Source organism: Pelmatolapia mariae, linkage group LG10_11 (genome assembly GCF_036321145.2).
Source record: "Pelmatolapia mariae isolate MD_Pm_ZW linkage group LG10_11, Pm_UMD_F_2, whole genome shotgun sequence".
NCBI lineage: Eukaryota > Metazoa > Chordata > Actinopteri > Cichliformes > Cichlidae > Pelmatolapia > Pelmatolapia mariae.
The window spans coordinates 58,769,844-58,789,705 of NC_086236.1; the positions used below are offsets into that span (position 1 = coordinate 58,769,844).

Genomic DNA, 19,862 nt, shown 5'->3' on the forward strand with positions numbered 1-19,862 from the left:
AATTGGAGGTGAGCTTCCCTCCCTCCAAGACATCTACAGGAAGCGGTGCCTGAGGAAAGCGGGGAGGATCATCAAGGACTCCAGTCACCCCAGCCATAAACTGTTCAGACTACTACCATCAGGAAGGAGGTTCTGCAGCATCCGGTCCCGTACCAGCAGACTGAGAGACAGCTTTTTCCATCAGGCCATCAGACTGCTGAACACTTCATAGACACCTCACCCTCACCACTGGAACTTCAACATTATGCACTCCATACTGTATATAAATACCACTGTTTTGCACATACCAACCTCTGTATATTTTATATATCTTATTTTATTGTTTACTTTATTTCATTTGTAAAACATGTATATACATACTATATACACGCTCAAACACACACACGTAGAAAAACATATTTAGTATACACATTCAGTAATGTATATACCTTTACATATTGTACATATATTTATTACTTTTTAGATTAGCCATTTTTATATTTTGCTTGTTTTACGTTATTGTATTTTGCACAACTCTGTTGCTTGTGAAGCTCGCACACAAGAATTTCACTCACATGTACTGTACCAGTGTACCTGCACATGTGATGTGACAATAAAAGTGATTTGATTTGATTTGATATTAAAGCACATGCACCATGTAAAAGAAGACGTCATTCATCAGAAGAGGCCTCCTTCTTCCATTGCTCTGTGTTCCAGTTCTGATGCTGTCATGCCCATTGTTGGCTCTTTCAGTGGTGGACCGGAGTCAGCATGGACACCCTGACCCTGGTCTGTGGCTATTCAGCCCTATACCCAACAAATTCTGACATCTTTCTATCAGTCAGCATCAACTTTTCAGCTCGTCTGTTGGATCCAACCATGCCGCTCAGCGTTTACGCCCCTGCATCAGTAAAACTTGGTTCACCACTGCTCCTTCCTTGGACCACTGCATACCAGGAACACCCCATCCATTTTTGTCTCACTGTTCGGCCCTCATCAAACTCACTCAAATCCTTACACTTACCCATTTTTCCTGCTTCTAACACATCAATTTTGAGGACAAAATATACACTTGCTCTCTGATATATCCCACCCACTAACAGGTGCCATGATGAAGAGATAATCAGTGTCATTCACTTCACCTGCCGGTGGTCAAAATGTTATGTGTGATTGGTATACTTCACCACACTGTCATTTCACAAAGAGCTTATAAGCAGGTTCACTCTTGACAAGTGACAAAGTGACACATGCAGATTTCAGTCCCAGTGAATACTAATCCTGTTCAGTTTTGAGTATTCTGTTAATGCTCATCATTTGAGCTGCTCACAGGTGACAAAACCGTGGTGTCTCTGTTTGTAAAATCATGTTAATATAGATTTCAGTAATACTGACTTATTCTAAACATACATATAGATGAAGCTTATATTGGTCCCAGTAAAGAAAAAAGAGTAATTTCGCTTTAATTAATATTTAATATTTCTGTTTTTGGTTTGCGAGATGCTGCTAAACCTCTTTTACCACAACATGAAAGTCTTTTTCCTGTTTTTGCAAGGTATTTTTAGCATTTGCACTGTATGATTTATGTCATTTTATCATCTTTTTACTAAAATCTTGCCAATAATTAAAGTGTAATATTTGGGTCATGAGCATGTGAGTCAGCATATTCAACTGGTTAAGATACTGCCAAAGTGTGCAAAGCTGTCTTCCATCCAAACAGCAGCTTGAGATTTTTTTGCCTTTATTTTAAATTCTATTTGTGGTATTTGGCAAACCTTTTAAAACAACAAGACAATATAAGAAAACAAGAAACAAAGATGGAGAGACCAGAGGTAAATAAAGAGTAACTGTCCATCGTTATCTTTTTAGATTCTACTGGGACCTTTTGATGTTACTGTTGATGATGGGAAACCTAATCATCCTGCCAGTGGGCATCACGTTCTTTTGAGACGAGAACACTCCTTCATGGATCATCTTTAATGTGGTCTCGGACACTCTCTTCATGGTCGATTTGGTCCTTAACTTCAGGACCGGCATCGTCAAGGAAGACAACACTGAGATATTACTCGACCCGAGGTTAGAAGGAGCATTTATGTGTGTGTGTGTGTGTGTGTATTGTCTGGAATATCAGTGCAGCAGGCCCAATGCCATAAATTTAAATTTGCTCTTCTGGCCATCTGCTGGGTTTGTGTTCAAACAAATTAATGTGTGAGATGTGAAAAGGTGATGTGAGGCCAGTGGCAGAGCTTTGTTCAAATCCCACTGTGTTCCTGTTGAATATTTATGAGGAAGGTTTCATGCCAAGCAAATGTTCATCATCATCATCATCATCGTTTATTTGTATAGCACTTTAAGAACACACCAGGCAGACCAAAGTGCTGAACAACACAGATCAAAACAACTACCAAATTAAAAATACCATAAAATTATTACATACAATAAAATAAATAAGAAGGTGTCAGTTTCCTACAGAGTTAAAAGCCAGGGAATAAAAATAGGTTTTCAATCTGGACTTAAAGACCTGCACTGATGACGCTTGTCTAATTTGGAGGGGAAGGTTATTCCAGAGCATCGGAGCCGCAATTGAAAACGCTCGGTCTCCTCTGCATTTCAGCCGCGACTTAGGGACCGGCAGCAACAGCTGCTCAGCTGAACGGAGCAAGCGAGGAGGAACATGTGGCTTCAGCAAATCAGATAAGTAGACAGGAGCCAGACCATTTAAAGATTTAAAAACCAATAAAAGGACTTTAAAACGAACCCTAAATTCAATGGGAACCCAATGCAAGGAAGCCAGAACCGGAGTGATGTGATCGTTGAATCGTGAATGTTGAACTCTCTTCCACGAGACTAGACTGCCTAATGAGGAATGACACTGGTCTTCCATCTCACTCTAACGTCAGGGCGATTCGCCAGAAATACCTGAAGAGCTGGTTCCTCGTGGACTTTGTGTCATCCATCCTGGTGGATTACATCTTCCTAATGGTGGACAGTCTGGACTCAGAGGTCTACAGGACGGCCAGGGCGCTGCGGATAGTCCGCTTCACCAAAATCCTGAGCCTGCTTCGGCTCCTGCGCCTGTCCAGGCTCATCCGCTACATCCACCAGTGGGAGGAGGTGAGAAGCACAAACTCAGATATTTGTGGAAAAGATTTAATATTTAAGGCATGACTCATCAGAAGCCCCTTTTGTATGAAACAACATGCTTGGAGGGCAGAGGCACCCTCGTTTTGGATGTGTTGCTGATCAAGAGGCTTTTAGGGATAAAAATCTAAATCTAAATCCCCATTTGCTCTCTTTAACCGCACTTATTTTTACATCCTCTTCTTTCTCAGATCTTCCATATCACCTATGACCTTGCCAGTGCTATGGTAAGGATAGTAAATCTAATTGGCATGATGCTGCTGCTGTGCCACTGGGACGGCTGTCTCCAGTTTTTGGTCCCCATGCTGCAGGACTTCCCTCCTGACTGCTGGGTTTCTAAGAACGTGATGGTGGTGAGTCTCTGTGTTATTTTTAATATGTTTCAGTGAACGATTTTATTGTCAGGCCAACAGACGCAGGACGTGACGTTCAGGCCGAGCTGAATGAATCACACAAAACCCTATCTGGATTGTTTGAACAGCGTGCGCAATATTTGTTTGAGATTGAAGCAAACCGCTGCTTCTGAAAAGACTCAGTGTTTATCAGATTTGCCATGCTTTGCCCCTTATCTGTGTTAACTGGCTCATGCAGCAACATGTCCAGTTGGAATAAGATTGACTGTAATTAAAAACCTCCCAGAGATCAGGTGTAGGTGTGAATGAGCTCAATCAGTGGAAGGCCTGGGGACCTGCTGGAGATTTTGCATGAAAGCATACAGACTCAGATATTCAGCTGACTCATGTCTTGCAGTTGCCTGTGTGATGGTTGCTAAGCAGACTGATGCTGGGATTTTCCCCAGAGAAGGTCCCCTTGTCCAATGGACCATTAACGTCTTAGTATAATTGGACTCATACACAAACACACACACACACGCAAACATAGAGGCACGCGTGCACACGCACGCACACGTCCTCCAACCACACACACCCATATTTTGCTCCATTGCTGTTTATTTCACACCTCAAACATTTAGTAAACAATTAAGCAAATACAAGTAAACTGCAATAAATTACAGGTAGTAATAAAATACACTACTAACTCTTTTACGCTATGTCCACACCTACAGGGGTATTTTTGAAAACGCAGCTGTTTCTATGCATTTGGACCTTTCGTCCACACGTAAACGGCGTTTCGAATCACCGAAAACTGAGATTTTTTAAAACTCCTTTTTTGCGTTTACGTGTGGACGAGGAATACAGAGTTCGTCACGCAACGTCAAAGGTATGTGCCTTTTTTCACGTCACGCTGTGCGCTAGTTATTGTTCACATGAGATGAATTGCAGAATAGCAGATAGAGACAAAATACTGTTTCTGTTAATCTGACTATCTGCAGTTTTTACAGGCTTACAGATACACACACAGTTACTGTCCCTCCGTTTAGAAAGGCAGAGGCGTCGCGGTGTGATTATTTTACGTGTAGTTGTTTTTTCCCTGTGTAATAATATTCAACATTGCTATCAATACATTTTTCAAAAAATGCCTCTCTGTGCAAAATGGGTTTAAAAACATAAACAGCTGTGGGATACTGTTTGTCCGTGATTTGAACCGGGGAAACAAATCGTGGCAGGATCAGCCTGATATTATTTGTATCCCACTGTAACTTTACTGTATACAGAGCTAACATCTCCAAAATGTCAGGAGTAGTTAGTTATTACAACAAGTGTTTGTGAACTAAAAATCAAGAATGTAGGATACTGTTTGTCCGTGATTTGAACAGCCCAGCGCGTGCTCCCGATGCAGGGAAAACCAATTATGCAGGGGAGACCTACCTTGGCACTTGTGCAGGTGAAGCCAAAGGGAAGATATGCTTCACCATATTTTCTAGTCTTTGGCTTAGAATGAAGTTGGTTTGGAAACATATTCAGCTATGCTTCATCTCCTGCTTTGCGTTTCCGTGGACGCCCGTGCTAGCAGTGTCCAAGGGTTTTTTGTTTTTTTTCCCCCCTTTTTCATACCGCGCCCCCCCTGCAATGGCTCTGCGCACCCCCTAGGGGGCGGGCCCCACACTTTGGGAAGGTCTTGTTTGACTGATGGCCCTTAATATAAAGACTTCGGACTTTACGTTTCCCAATTTTTGCTTAAAGTTATTTTGTTATTCACATAATAATGTAAATAACCTAATAATTATCCTTATTGCTGTTTTAGAGAGGAGCGGCGCTTCAAAGAATAGTTGCAGATTTCTGTCAGAATCTGCAGATTATACAGTACAAATAAAATGTTCACGTTTCTCCAACGTTGTCTTCCCAACAGTTTCACTAACATCTACACTGGATGGCCAGGAAGCGTTCGCGATGTCTTCTCGGGTGCTTCTCCGGCGCTGATAATTGGCGTCTATCTTGTGTCAGTGACGTAAAAGACGGATTTAATGCGACATGACCGTTCAAACAGCAGTCGCTTTCTAAAACATCGGATAGGTATCGGATTAAGTACCACATACGAAAGTGACCCAGATCGGATTTGAAAATATCGGATTTGTGCCGTTCACACTGTCATACCATGATCGGATATGGGTCGCATAGGGTCAAAAAAATCGGATTTGATGCGCTTTCGCCTGCAGTGTGAACGTAGCCAAAGACCGCTAAGGCCAGAAGTGGGAGGCTTGTAGGCTTGTGAAATGGGACGGCCTTCCTTCATTGCGCTGCCTAGGTTGCCTAGCAACCATGATCCTAACAGCTGAAAACGTTTCATACAGCTTTGTTTGACAGAAATGAAGGAGAACATATTTTGTTCATTTGTCTCTACATGAGCTCTGTGTGATTTAATAAGTATCTGAGGCTGAGACCACGGGACTGTAAAACATGATTGTTGGGCTTCATTTCTGTACTGAACAGTTATTTTAAGATTAGTTAGTAAATAACAATTAGCTGATGTTGTTCATGAGACTAAAGTCATCTCACTTTGGTAATGTAAATATAATATGGCCAATATTAAAGTTAGTATTATATTAATCATGATTAGTTATTACAGCAGTGAACTTGAACTCTGTGTCAAATACTGAGCTTCAGTAAAGATTCAAGTTGCAGTTATTTATATTTCCTATCACCTTAAATCTTCACTCAAAGACAAGTATCTTTGACAGTGTATATATAGATGTATTATATATAAAAGACAAATATTGTTCCTTCAGTACGTTGACATTACTAAATTTGGCTCAATGCTTAAGAAAATGTACAGGAAAAGTACAGGAAACAGTCTGTCTATTCTCTCCATCTGTCAGCTGCTGCTGGCTCTTCCTCCTCCTCTTCCTCACACACTGCTGAGTCTGTCCTGGTGGATCATCAGGGGTGCAAAGCCTCACAGATGATGTGCAGCAGTGGGTCCCTCAGTCTGTCCTCACTCTGGACACTTGCAGTCGTCACACATGGAAATCAAATGTGTGATAAGCTGCAGGATTCAAACACAAGTGTAACTTATAAATACATGTTCATACTTTTATTACACAATCAGAGAGAAAGAAACAGAGAGAGAGTGCAGGACAGACAGACAGGTGACAGTCTCAGGTGTATACACTGCTACAAAACAGCACAAGAGAAGGAGGATTTAGTGTTTGTGTTATTACGAGTGCTAAACAAGAAGAGTTCCCAGATGGTACAGTGGACACATGTGTGACTCCTGTGATTAAAGCATCTTTCTTTCAGCTTAACGAGTGAACCGTCAGCTCGTTCAAACACACGTTAAAGTCCGTTTGGCTCGACACCACCGAACAGAGGCAGCAATAGAACATAGCTACAGGGCTCTAGAGTGCGACCAATTTGGTCGCAAATGCGACCAAATTTTTCAGTGGTGCGACTAAAAAAAATATTTGGTCGCACCGGTGCGACCAACTGTTCAGGTAACAAAAAAAAATAAAATCTCTGCAACTCTCTGTGTGGTCAACAACAGACACACATTATGTCCCTATTGTGGACTAAACCAATCAGAGATAGTCAGGGGCGGGACCTCTCTGATCGGCTGTGGTCAAGTTGAAAGTGCAGTTGGAAGAGGGAGGTGAGTAGCTTGAATAAAGCGATATCGATTCATTAAATCCTGAATTGACTTTTAAATATAACTGTGTTTTGCGAGAAACGCCAGATTCTCAGGTTAAAGCTCACAAAACTATTTCAACAACCACCAAACAGCAAATGAGAGCAGCTACACGGACTCCACACAAAGACGTAAACACAGACCCGACGCATCAGAATCAGCTTTCTCTTTCTCGGCTTTCTCACCCGATGGCACGTAGATGGACACGCTGTCGCAGCTCACCTATTCTGATGCGTCGGGTCCGCGCTGTGTTTACGTCTTTTTGCGCTGATTCTGAGCTGCAGGTTTTGTCTCTCTCCAACCAAAATTCACCGAGCCAGCAGCAAAAGAAGCAGCAAATTGCGCTTCACATTTGATCAATGTCATCATGAATTCGCTCTGAGTTTTGCTGTTTTGCTTCCATCACGATAAAAATCACACTTCATGCACAGCTCTCTCTCTGTACTTCAAGAACAGTTTCCCGTCTCAAATCTCTGTTTTCTGCATTATTCATTCGCTTATTACCCACCAGTCTACCGTTGTTTACAGCGCTGTCTTTTTCTTTTTTCACTTAAATGACCTCAGACAAGAAAGCCTAATTTCTGCTGTTCAATACTGAAGAAATTTAAACTTTGTAAAATTGTGCAAAATTACAGAATATTGCAGAATATTTTTAAGGTTATCTGCTATAAAAAGCCAGGCCAGGAAAATCTCCTTCATGTTTTTCTGTGTTTTATTCTCAGTTACTTTCACACAAAGGCATCTGCTGTGATGTTCACAATTCCGATGAAGTCTCACATGTATCAGTACTAATAAATGATCAGAATTATAATATTTCTGACTGTCTGAGGTTAAACTGAATCGAATGGATTATAGAAATCAGTGATGATACGCAGCCCTAGTGATCAGCCTAGGCCCGACAGAAGTGGATGTAGCTGTGGGTAATAAGAAAAGATGAAAAGAACTATTGATAACTTTTTTGTTAAGTTAAGGCCTGATCCGTCTGAAATTCATAGCCAGTGCTCTGACACGGTGCCATCAATCTTTGAATGCTGAAAAAGCACAGTGTATCCAGAAAACACATTTTATGCTGCAATAAATGCACTGCCCAAGTGTCCCCTCTCCCCACTGCCTTTCAGCAGCATGCAACAGCAAACAGGTCGTCAGGCCAAGATGATGATTAAGTTTAACATTTTCTACAATACTGACAAAGCACTTTAAGCACAAGATTGTTAGTTAATAATTTAGAAATGAATATTGTCTGTATGGACTGCAACTTCCCCCCAAAGAAAGTGCACATGTAAAATTGCGGTGTTAAGCGATGCGGTTGAAAAATTTGAGTGCGCCTAACTTTTGTGCCGGTGCGCCTAAATTTTTAAAGTTAGGCGCACCAGTGCGCCCATGTCAAAAAGTTAGTCTAGAGCCCTGTAGCTAACATTAACAGTGCAGTGAATCCTGCTTGTGCCGTGATATTCAGGACTGCAAACCGAGCAGCATCACTGACTTTCAGCTTGTTGTGTTTGTGGATATATGACTGACTTTAATTATCCATAAAATCATCACATTCTCTGTAAGATTAAGGTCGACTACTGAACGTGTCACGGTCCTGGGTCGGTGACCCAGTGTTTTGAGTTTCTTGTGTCTCTGAGTTTTTGTATTATGATCTTAGTTCCCTTTGTTCCCCCAGTTTATTCTTTAGTCTAGTGTCTTAGTTTGGCTTTCTAGTATTCTCTTTAGTTCTCTGAGTATTTAGTAGCTGCCCTCTGTGTCTCTTTGTTGTTGTTCTCTGTGTTTCTTAGTTGCTCTGTCTCCCCTAGTCTAGTTTGCATCTGTGCTACTTCCTGTTTTACTTTGAAGGTCCATGTCTCATGTGAGTGTATCCTACTTTGCTCCCTCGTCTCGTCAGTTCTGATTTCTCCCAGCTGTGCTCCCCTTCTGTGTCTCTTTCCCCTCGTTATTTTCCAGTGTATTTAAGCCCTGTGTTTCCCTGTGTCAGTGTCGCGATCTCCCTCATGCTGTGTGTATGAGCTGTAGCTCCCTGTGTGTTTTGTTAGAGTCTTCCCAGTTTAGGTTTTGTAGAGTTTTGTGTTCAGCAATAAAAGCTGCCATTTTAAGTTCAGTCCTATCGCCGATGAGTTTGCGTTTGGGTCCAATTCCTGCCTGCACACAGCCGAAAACATGACAGAACGGCGTATATTTTAAAGTAAAGGCTTTAAAACCAAGTAAACGCTGAAAGTGCAAACATCACTAATGTCACATAACTTTGCCGACATGTGGCCAACAGTAATGTTTTAATGTTCTTCATTATTAAACATTTGCACATAAATAAGTGACATAATATTCAGTACTTACTTTTGAAAGTTTACTCTTTGGCCGCTCCGCTTCCACCGTTTTTTTCCGCAAAATTATCCACACCCACTGCCGCGCTATGAAGTCTGGGATATGTTGGGCCATGAAGTCTACACCGCCACATCCTTAAAATTCAGGGAAATGAAGGATGCATTTGAGGGCCGCAATTAGAGCAGCCTTCGAATTGGGACAGCCTTCGTCGCGTCGCTGTGACGTAATCGGCCTTAAAATGCGGCCTTTAAGGCTGCAGACCCTGAATTGGGATACAGCCGTAGAAACAGCCGAACAACCAGGAAGCCTTCAAATGAGCTTTTAAAGATCGTCCTAATTGAACTAATGCATAAGCTTCATTTTCTATCTCATCAGAACATATCTGGGGGCGACCATGGCTCAAGAGTTGGGAGTTCGCCTTGTAATCGGAAGGTTGCTGGTTCGAGCCCCGGCTTGGACAGTCTCGGTCGTTGTGTCCTTGGGCAAGACACTTCACCCGTTGCCTACTGGTGGTGGTCAGAGGGCCCGGTGGCGCCAGTGTCCGGCAGCCTCGCCTCTGTCAGTGCACCCCAGGGTGGCTGTGGCTACAACGTAGCTTGCCATCACCAGTGTGTGAATGTGTGTGTGAATGGGTGGATGACTGGATATGTAAAGCGCTTTGGGGTCCTTAGGGACTAGAAGGGCGCTATATAAATACAGGCCATTTACCATAAATACAGGCCATCTGTGTTACACATATTTTTGTGTTGTGTATGTGATTGTTGACATCCAAAACTCATAAAAAGTAAAAAAGAAACAAAAAAACTTAAAACTATATTTTGAAAAATTATATTTAAAACAGGAGTGAACCCTCCCTGGAAACTAACTGAAACCTGTTTTAACATAAAAACAAACACATAACCTAATGAACAACATGGGATTTTTATTTCTGATATGTATGATACAGGAACATAATGTAGAAACACAGTCCCAAGGGCTATAACACTATATAATAATCATTTACAAATAAACAGTATACCACTGTTGCCAAAGTGCTTGCTCATAGAGCGGTATATGATTGTTGGGTTTTTTCTCTGTATGTTTTATTGTAGGGTCTACCTTACAATATAAAGCACCTTGCTGTGATTTGGCGCTTTTATAAATAAAATAAAATTGAATTGAATTAAAAAGTTAAAACAAATAGACGGGATAGTATTTCTACAACTGAGATTTCCTAGAGCTGCACTCCTTTTAACAGTCCACTGATATAACTGTGTATTCATTGTTGTTAACTACATAACTTTACATGTAATAGGAATTCCTGACAGATACTTTTCATGCCCTCCCCGCCTTTCATGTTAAGATAAGATAAGATGACCTTTATTAGTCCCACAGGTGGGGAAATTTGTTTCGTTACATCAAAAGTGTTATGTAGTAGAAATTAGAAGACACTGGAATAGAACAAAATAAAATACTATATACAATAGAATAAAATAGAATACAAATGCTATATAGAACTGAGTAAGAAAATACAATAGTACAACTTTGTCAGAAAAAAAAGAATTGCACTTATAGCAGTCTTATTGCACATGTGAGGTTTTTAGTGTTTGATCAGCTCAAGGGCGTAGATTTGGCATGGACGGAAGGGACATGTCCCCACCAATATCCAGCGATTATTGAATTGTCCCCACCAGTAATTTGATCTCTTCGAGTAAAGAAAAACAAACCCGATAGTAAGAAAAAAACGATCTGTCAACGTCTCATTCACCCAGCGGTGCAGAAAGAGTTACGCTCTCTACTGGAGTCCTACGTCATGTGACAAATATGGCCAATGTGATTGGCTGTGCCTTTCAGGGAGCTCTGTTTAGTTTTAGCAGCGGCAAGCGTGCGCTGCGAGGACCTGCAAGGAGGAGAGGAGGATGGCAGCAAAAAGAAGGAACCTGGATACAAGAAAGTATTTTTCAAAGAATCCTGTAAGTAACTTAAAGTGAAGTTCACTCATAAAATGTGTCCGTCATAATAACGTTACAGGCTATGCTAGGCTTTGGCCCACATCAGTCTAAAATTGTATGTAACCATGAATAACGTGTTTTGGAAACTAACTGCACAACAGGCAGCACTATTAGTTATCTCAGTCTCAGAGTAGCATTTCTAATTTTGATTGAAAGTGTCAGAGAAAACGGCAGCCTCGAGCAAGCCAGGATATTAGTTTACAGAGGCTGTTAAAATTATATGTCTAACGTTAAAATGTTGGTGACACAATAATTTCATCGTAATGGCACTGACATATTCATAGGGTTAATTTTTGAGACAAAATATCATGAGGTAGTCATGATTTTGCAAATATTCCACCTTGTAGAGTAGTTTGCACAAATTGTTTTAAAAATGAGTCAAGATCTGCACAAATTGACAGAAACACTGAAGCAGCTACACATTTTATTCTTATTGTCATGTATGTCCTATTTGTCAGGTGACAGAAGATCCAACACAAAGCTCAGAGAGCAATGGTGACACAAGATCACAGGTGAAATTGGATGATGACTTGGTGGTTCATTACTGTATTTGAAGCACATGTGTGACTGCATGTATTTGGAATGTCTCACTGTTATTTATCAGGTGACAGAGGCAGCTCTGCCATGTTGTAGCTCGGACAGAGGTGAAGAGGGAAGGTCACAGGTGACTGACTGATGTTTTGGTGCTATAGATTAACGAGAGGAGAAGGCATGTGTTTGGCTCCTTCACATAGTGGACATTGAGTTGTTGTGTGGGACACCAGTAGTCCATGTCTGTTGCTGTAACAGTAGTTCATGTTTAGAATAAAACATCCCAGCTCACTGATTTGATAGGGACAATAGTGTGCCTAAAATGTTGCATAATTTTGCTGAGAGATCTTTTACTTTGTGATATTCTTAGATGAGTAGTTTTATGGAAAAAAACCACCAGGTCATTCAGTGTTCCCTTAGTGCTAATGTATCAGAGATGTTGGTGTACTATAACTGAACTAATGTTGTTAAGTCCTTAAAGTCATATTCTTTTATTGTCATGAAATACATTTTTTAATGTGAAATTCAAAAATGTAGATTAATAACAACAGTATTTTGTCTCTATCCACCAAATTCAAAAATGTTTTTTTTAAATGAGGTTTTTAAAAAACATTTTGATAATTAGGCTTATAACCCTCAGTGAAAGTGTGGTGATAAGTGACGAAAAATTAAAGTGTGACATCTGCTATTAAAAATGTACCCCTGTCAGACAGTTCAAATATTCGTAGAGTTGAAGGACATCATCAACAACGTCCACTACAAGAACTACCGCAGTAAGAAAATTGCTGCTGTCACGTGTAACGGAGTGGACACCTCCAAGACCAAGGGCCAGCTCACCAAGAGTCCCCTGGCTCAGATGGAGGAGGAGCGCAGGAAGCATGTGATGAAAATGAAGAAGATGGAGGCAGAAATGGAACAGGTGTTTGAGATGAAAGTCAAGGAGAAGAAGCAGAAACTGAAGGACTCAGAGGCTGAGCTGGAGCGACGCCATGAGCAGATGAAAAAGAACCTGGAGGCGCAGTTCAAAGAGCTGGAGAAGAGGCGAGTGTTCGAGGAGGAGAAGGCCAGCTGGGAGGCTCAGCAGAGAATCCTCGAGCAGCAGAAGCCGGACGCCTCCAAGACGATGGAAAAGAACAAGAAGAAAGGAAAGGAGCTGAGGCATGGTCTCACCGCAAACTGGGAAAAACTAAACTGGTAATGCTAGCATAGCTTTCAAGCTAACATGCTTGACTGCATGATTTCGTTACCCTCTCGGACGTTTGTCGGTTTATGCCTCAGTGAGTGTCCGTTGAAGGCTGGGTGGTAACAGTTTGGCTTCACGATGATCGAACGACCACAAACCGCGGTTCCCAGCATTGCTCAGCGGAACCTAGAGGGCTACATGGGCTTTGCCAGCCTCCCAAACCAAGTATGCAGAAAGTCAAGAGAGGGCTTGAGTTCACATTAATGGTTGTAGGTAGGTGGCTTCAGACAAGTTTGAAATGCTGGTGGATGACCTGAAGAAAACTGATGTTAATGTCTATAGCAGAAGATGGGTTCCCACACAGAACTGATACCACACAGAACTGATAATACACAGTTGTGCATATATGTCCGTTTTTTGGATGGCAAACTGCTCGGCTTACTACTGTTAGAGGGACACACAGCTGACGAAATAATGTTTGACAAGATTTCAGCTTTTTTTTGAGGAAAATGGTCTGGAAATGAAGCGTGTCTGTATACTTGTGACGGATGGGGCTCCATCCACGGCAGGAAAAGTGAGTGTGGTCAGCAAAATGTTTATTTTAATTTGAAAGGGAATTATCAAAATGTTTTTTGTTATTATTTGAAATGTGTAAAAAAAAAAAAAAAAAAGTTTGGTTATAGCTCCCCTTTTTTTAAATGGACCTTTTGGTGTGCATCTGTGAGCAGTCACCAGATTTACAGAGGAAAAAAGAATAAAACATTACTTGTTTTTCAATACAGTCTTGTGGGTTTGAAATTGATCATGATCTGCTGATCACTGGCTGCAAAAAAATATCTGGGCCAGATAAATTCCTCGGTTTGAAAATCTGGCCCAACTAACTTTTTAGTTGAATAGCCATGGTGTAGACTCACAACTTAGGAATGAACAAAGTGCATACAGAAAACATGAATTGAAATTTTTTTTAAAGTAAATTAAGTATTCAAAAACAAATATCGGGATTTGGGTTGTGACAGCGGCTGTGTTGAATGTGGAAGCCACGTCCGAAGTTCCCATGACTCTGTCTTTCTAAATGGACAGGACAGTAACTACGTGTGTATATGTGTGTAAAAACAGCAGATAGTCAGATTAATAACAACGGTATTTTGTCTCCACCATTGTCGAAGTAATCTCATGTAAACAATAGTGTGGCGCACAGCGTCACGTCAAAAATGGCGCACACCTTTGGCGTTGCATGACTAAATCTCAGTTTTCCTTGTCCACACGTAAACAACAGTTTTCGAAAATCTCCACCCTGGCAGGAGTTTTTAAAAATCACAGGTTTCAGTGATCGAAAACGCTGTTTACGTGTGGACGACAGGTGGTTATAAATTCAGTTCTTTTGCATTCTTTTGGCGGCAGAAAAAGACTGGACTCAGAGAGGTCAAAGCTCAAAAAATTATCTTTATTTTACATTTCCGGAAATGGAGACCCGAACACACGAAGACAAAAGCTCTGGTCTGAATGCAGTAGCAGCCAGCATGGTTATATTTCTGCAGCACGTCAAACACACACACTCAGTTAGTTCCTCTTTCTTTTTGACGCGGCTCTTTCGGCTCCCAACCGACTCTTCAGGTTGTTTTGTTGCTTTAATTAATTTATTATTAACAACAATATAAAATTATGCACAAAAGGAATTACTAAATCGAGAGCTGGCTGGCCTGAGAATGCCTTGGTGTTCCCCCGGATAAGCTGGAGGAGGTGGCTGGGGAGAGGGAGGTCTGGGCTTCTCTTCTTAGGCTGCGTGTTTTACGTGTTTTGGAGTTTGTATGTGCTTCGGGGTTTGTACGTGCTATGGAGTTTTTACATGTTTCGGAGATTTTACGTATTTTGGAGTTTTTATGTGCTTAACTTCCTAGGACCTGGCATCCACATATGTGGACATCCCATTTTGGGTTATTTAAACCAAAATACTCAATTTTGCTCTACAAGGGCCTGATATCCACTTACAAGGACATTATACTGCTACTGTTCTATCGAAATTTTAAATGAATATCCTCATATGCGGCTCTCATTTTTCTTAGAAACAAAAATCAGGTTAAAAAAAAAAAGTCTGGTAATTCTTTATTTTATCATTCATCAGGTCCCAATCAGCCCAAATATCAAAGAGAAATAATAATAGCTTCGGAGTTTTTACATGTTTTAGAGTTTTTACGTGTTTTGGAGTTTGTACGTGTTTTGGAGTTTTTACGTGTTTTGGAGTTTGTATGTGCTTCGGGGTTTGTATGTGCTTCGGAGTTTGTACGTGCTATGGAGTTTTTACGTGTTTTGTACGTGCTTTGTCTCTAGCGGCCACCGTAAATATCCTTTTATTTATTCACTCCACATAAAATATAATAAATAAATCATATAATACAAAAACCAACTATTTACATTTTAACTTTTAACTATTTAAATTTTCAGCTTTTTCCTTTTAACCCTCTGGGGTCCAGGGTATAATTGGCCATTTTTGACTACTGTTCATTTAACCTTTATATTTCACCTTTAAAAACTGTTTATCATGGCTTGTTTGGTATCATTATTTTCAGCACAACCTCAAATATCTGAAATTTGAGTTATTTTTTCATTTTGGCATACTATATTAGCACAATTGATCTAAATCCAGACAAAAAATTCAAAATCTGAGTAGAAAAAAGTTGTATTTTTCACTGTAAAACCCACAAACATATTTAACAAATCATTTTCATAACTCGAAATGCAAATAGAAATTGTACATTTCTAAAAAATTATGCACAAGTTTTGCAAACAACAAAGTTATATGGTACTATTTACCTAAAAATGCAGCCAAGAACTCAGGCGTTTTTTTATATAACCATTTAAATCTATTTACAGAACAATCAGGTGTTCTGCATCAAATAAGAAGGGACACAAATTATTTCTGCCAGTCCAAAAAAATAGTTTGTGTTCAATATAAGACAGAGGAGAACAGCACAGGCCTAAACCCTGCAGGTCTAACAGCAGGAGGTGTATCAGTCCAGTTTTCCATGTGGGAACATTGTTGTTGCGTGTATTCAGAATCTGAGAGAGCAATCAGACAAAGAGTCAGAATCTCCGTTTTGCAGCTTTTCTTTTAGCACGCGCGGGAAGCACTCTGTACCAAATACAGGAGTGAACTTCAACAAAATACAGTCAGCGTAGGGCTGGGCGATATGGCCTAAAATCGATATATAATCGCGATATAATTTGAAGCACGTGCGGTAACGATATATAGCACGATATATTCTTTTCTTCTGTATAACGTATTTTACACACTATAAGGCACACTTAAAATCCTTTAATTTTCTCAAAAATCGAGAGTGTGCCCAGATAGTAAGGAAACATTGAAACAATGTTTAGCCAATATCAGGCGATGTCATAGAATCAACGTTGAGATCTGACGTTGACCTAACGTCACTCTTGCACCCTTTTTTAATATTGAAACAACGTCAGGTTTTGATATTGAATCAATGTTGAAAGCTGACATTGATTCGACGCCATATTTTCTAACACTGTTGACATTGAAACAATGTCAGATTCTGATATTGAAACACTATTGAACTATGATGTTGATTTTCCACCTCTTTTGCACAGTTGCTTTTTATTGAAAAAAACAAACAAAAAATGTCAATAGACATGTATCATTTGCAAAATACTTTATTAAAAGACAAAGTTTCCTATTTACATTTCTATGTTTCACGTCACTTTTTATTTACTCCGGGATGGGGATGGATGATGTGCGTCCTGCGCCACCCGTACGATCTGGAGCATATCTGAGCCATTTCTGAACTGCTTGAGCAAAGACCAACTCAGACATAGAGTTTGCCCCTACCTGCTGCGCCAGGCCATCTAGGACAAAAATAGACACACACAAAAAAAAAAACAAAGACAAAAAAAGGGAATTAGAGCACATGAATAAGCTCTTGTTAACTGTCTTCAGCAGGGAGAAAGTATGTAAACTCCTAGGCTGATAAACATGAAAGTCACCAGGCGGAAATCAGCAAACTGCCGCATCTGATTCCCAAAGAGCTATAAGCTGAAAATGTGATATGTCTTAGCATGGTGTGCCGTGTATCCTTTAAAAAAAAGAAAACATGGGGTCCTCGGGCTGTACAAACTACAACCCGAGGATAAAACAAGCCAAAGACCAAAGACCATCTCCAGATTAACTGGACATGAAAGTCTTGTTATTAAGAAAGACAAAGTAATATAGCAAAAACCGGACATAGGAAATGTGAAACGCACCCAGCACATCAATTGATCCCTTTATTGTTCACTTTAGGCTCATAAAACTACAATAAATGGTAAAACTTACCAAATATGCATCTGCACAGCCCTGTCTCTTTAAATGGCCTTTTTTGCTTTGTCTGGTCCTTGGTTTTTTTTCCCTGCCCAGTTGAGTACAGAGGCCAGCTCCTTTGTAATGGCATAAGCCATTACACGGCAGACTCGCACCTCCAGTGTGGTCCAGCAGCACCAATCAACACAAAGTGTCTCACCTATAGACACATTTTAAGAGATGGAATTAGCGTGTCTCATGTCTTAAATGTGTATGCAAGTGCTTGTGTGTTTACTTCATGCAATTGATGATAGAAACATGTCATTTAGTTTTCCCTAAAGCCTGATTTTCAAGTCGTACAAAGAATAAACCAAAGTATTTGCAGTACAATGTATTTCTATTCCCTTTTGTTGGATATTCATTTGTTAGTTCTTGTAACTGCTAAAAGTGTTTACTAGTTTTTGCCTGTCACATATATTTGTTATACCATGTAAACTGTGAAATTCCAAGATTTTCGAACTTGCCTTGTAATAGTGGCCTCACAGAGTCTCTGGAATCTACAGAAAAAAAATCACAACAAGATGACATTCAAGAGTATAAATTGGTGTTTTGAAGATAAGAGTACAATGACATTGTGATGCAGCTTTAAAACTATTTTAAAAGCATACCATCTATAGGGAAGACATCAGACTCTGCATGCTGGCGAGATCGCAAAGCTGTGTCGGTTTGTGTGTTGTGCCGGAGTGGCGAAAGGTGCCGGAAGCTGGGTGGGGCATTATGATGGTTGCTATCAGTGGGCTGGGGGGCAGACTGCGGAGTGGTGAGGGCTGTTTAGAAAAAGATCATTTTTTAAGTATTTAAGAATACAGACAACTTGTCAAAAAGTTTCCTTGTGTCAGACACAGATATGTACACAGACACTAGACATTATTTTATTACCTGGTATTTTCACTCAAGGGGCCTGGGGAAACCGTTTTTTTGTAGGCTGCTCATCCTCTGAGTCAGTATATGTGTACAGGGGATTTGGTCTAAAGAAAAGAAATTACAAACGGTCTTAAGTAATTGTAAATGTGCTTTTGGCATATTTTTTTCCTAAAGTTACAGTTTGATTTCTAACAACACACACAGGAAACAGAGACGTGCAAGAAGGTACAGTATACAAGGAATTTTTGAAGTGCACAAGTGTACACGGCTTTGCAAACTTTCACTTTTTGGACTATATTATGTGGTGATATTGCAGTATGCAAGCACCACAGATATGTATAAAAGACAAGATCATAAATTCTTAACAATCAAAGATATGTTTGTGACTAAAAAAGTTTTACTTGTGCTTTCTTTTAAGACTGGTCTGGATTTCTTCTTCGGACTGAAGGTCAGACGTATCACAGTGTTCACGTAGAGATCTCTGAAGACTGCGTTCTGCTTCGTGAAATGTGCCTGGAAATACAAACACAATGTACGGCCAGACATACATTACGTGTGGACAAAAGGTGCAAATGCATAGAAAAATCAGCGTTTTCAAAAATACGCTGGTACGTGTGGACGTAGCCTTATTCATTATTCAAGGCACAAACGGAAAGTCATGTACGCGTGCAACGTAAAGTTAGGTGAGCGTGCAACGTACAGTCACGTGGGCATGCCGCGCGAGCATTCGAACTGAGTCTAAAGTTTTCGTGTGCGAATTGAAGCGGGTGCTCTCCAATCATCAAAAGTAACAAAGTCATTGAACACGTTTATACAGTTAACTTTACGTTTACCAATCATATATCACAGATTTACAATTTTTTGTAGTACTATGCTAAAAAGCAACTACAGAGCAAAAGTCTGGGTCAATGGTCGCCGAGGCGATGGCAAGGCTAACAAAGGAACCCTCGAAGCGTTAGGCTAGCTTTGTAAGGGAATATAACGGAAAAGTATGAAACGAAAATGTTTTCTTTGTTGATAGACTTTGTTCGCAGTGCAATTTATTTGTTGCCGGACTGTAAGATGAAAGTAGACACAATTTCGAGCTCCCACATTTTGTCCGAAACTGTACATTAACAAGTTGTTTTTTTTTAGTTTTTTTTTACTGTTATTCAAATGCGACCGTGGAAATAACGAATAGAAGAAAATTCATTCATTCTTACCTTATACTAATCGTGGTGCAGGCCAGTGTAGCATGAACTGATGCCTTCTCCGGTCAATTCCGCTGAGAGTAAATCAAATGTCCCGCTCTACTGTACAAGACAATGGTTACCTGGAGGGATGTACCACTGTCACAGAGGTGCTGCGGAATAGTCCAAGTGATCGCTGCTTTAATTTCCTGTATACATAAATTGCATGTCGACACGATTTTTTAAAGCTGGTGAACTAGACCAAAGTCATTGATAACAAAAGAACAATAAATCTACTTTCTCCGGTACTT

At 40.3% G+C, this 19,862-nt stretch overlaps 1 protein-coding gene across 1 annotated transcript in view; it reads left to right on the plus strand.

Annotated features, from left to right (window-relative positions):
* Positions 1-1,968: 1,968 nt before the first annotated feature.
* The window catches only part of LOC134637585 (potassium/sodium hyperpolarization-activated cyclic nucleotide-gated channel 1-like), a 43,120-nt gene continuing 25,226 nt past the window's right edge, over positions 1,969-19,862 (plus strand). The window contains exons 1-3 of the mRNA XM_065471788.1: positions 1,969-2,052; positions 2,877-3,090; positions 3,309-3,470. Of these exons, the coding sequence (XP_065327860.1) occupies positions 1,979-2,052; positions 2,877-3,090; positions 3,309-3,470 (450 nt within the window). The 5' untranslated portion in view covers positions 1,969-1,978. The remainder of the gene's footprint in view (positions 2,053-2,876; positions 3,091-3,308; positions 3,471-19,862) is intronic.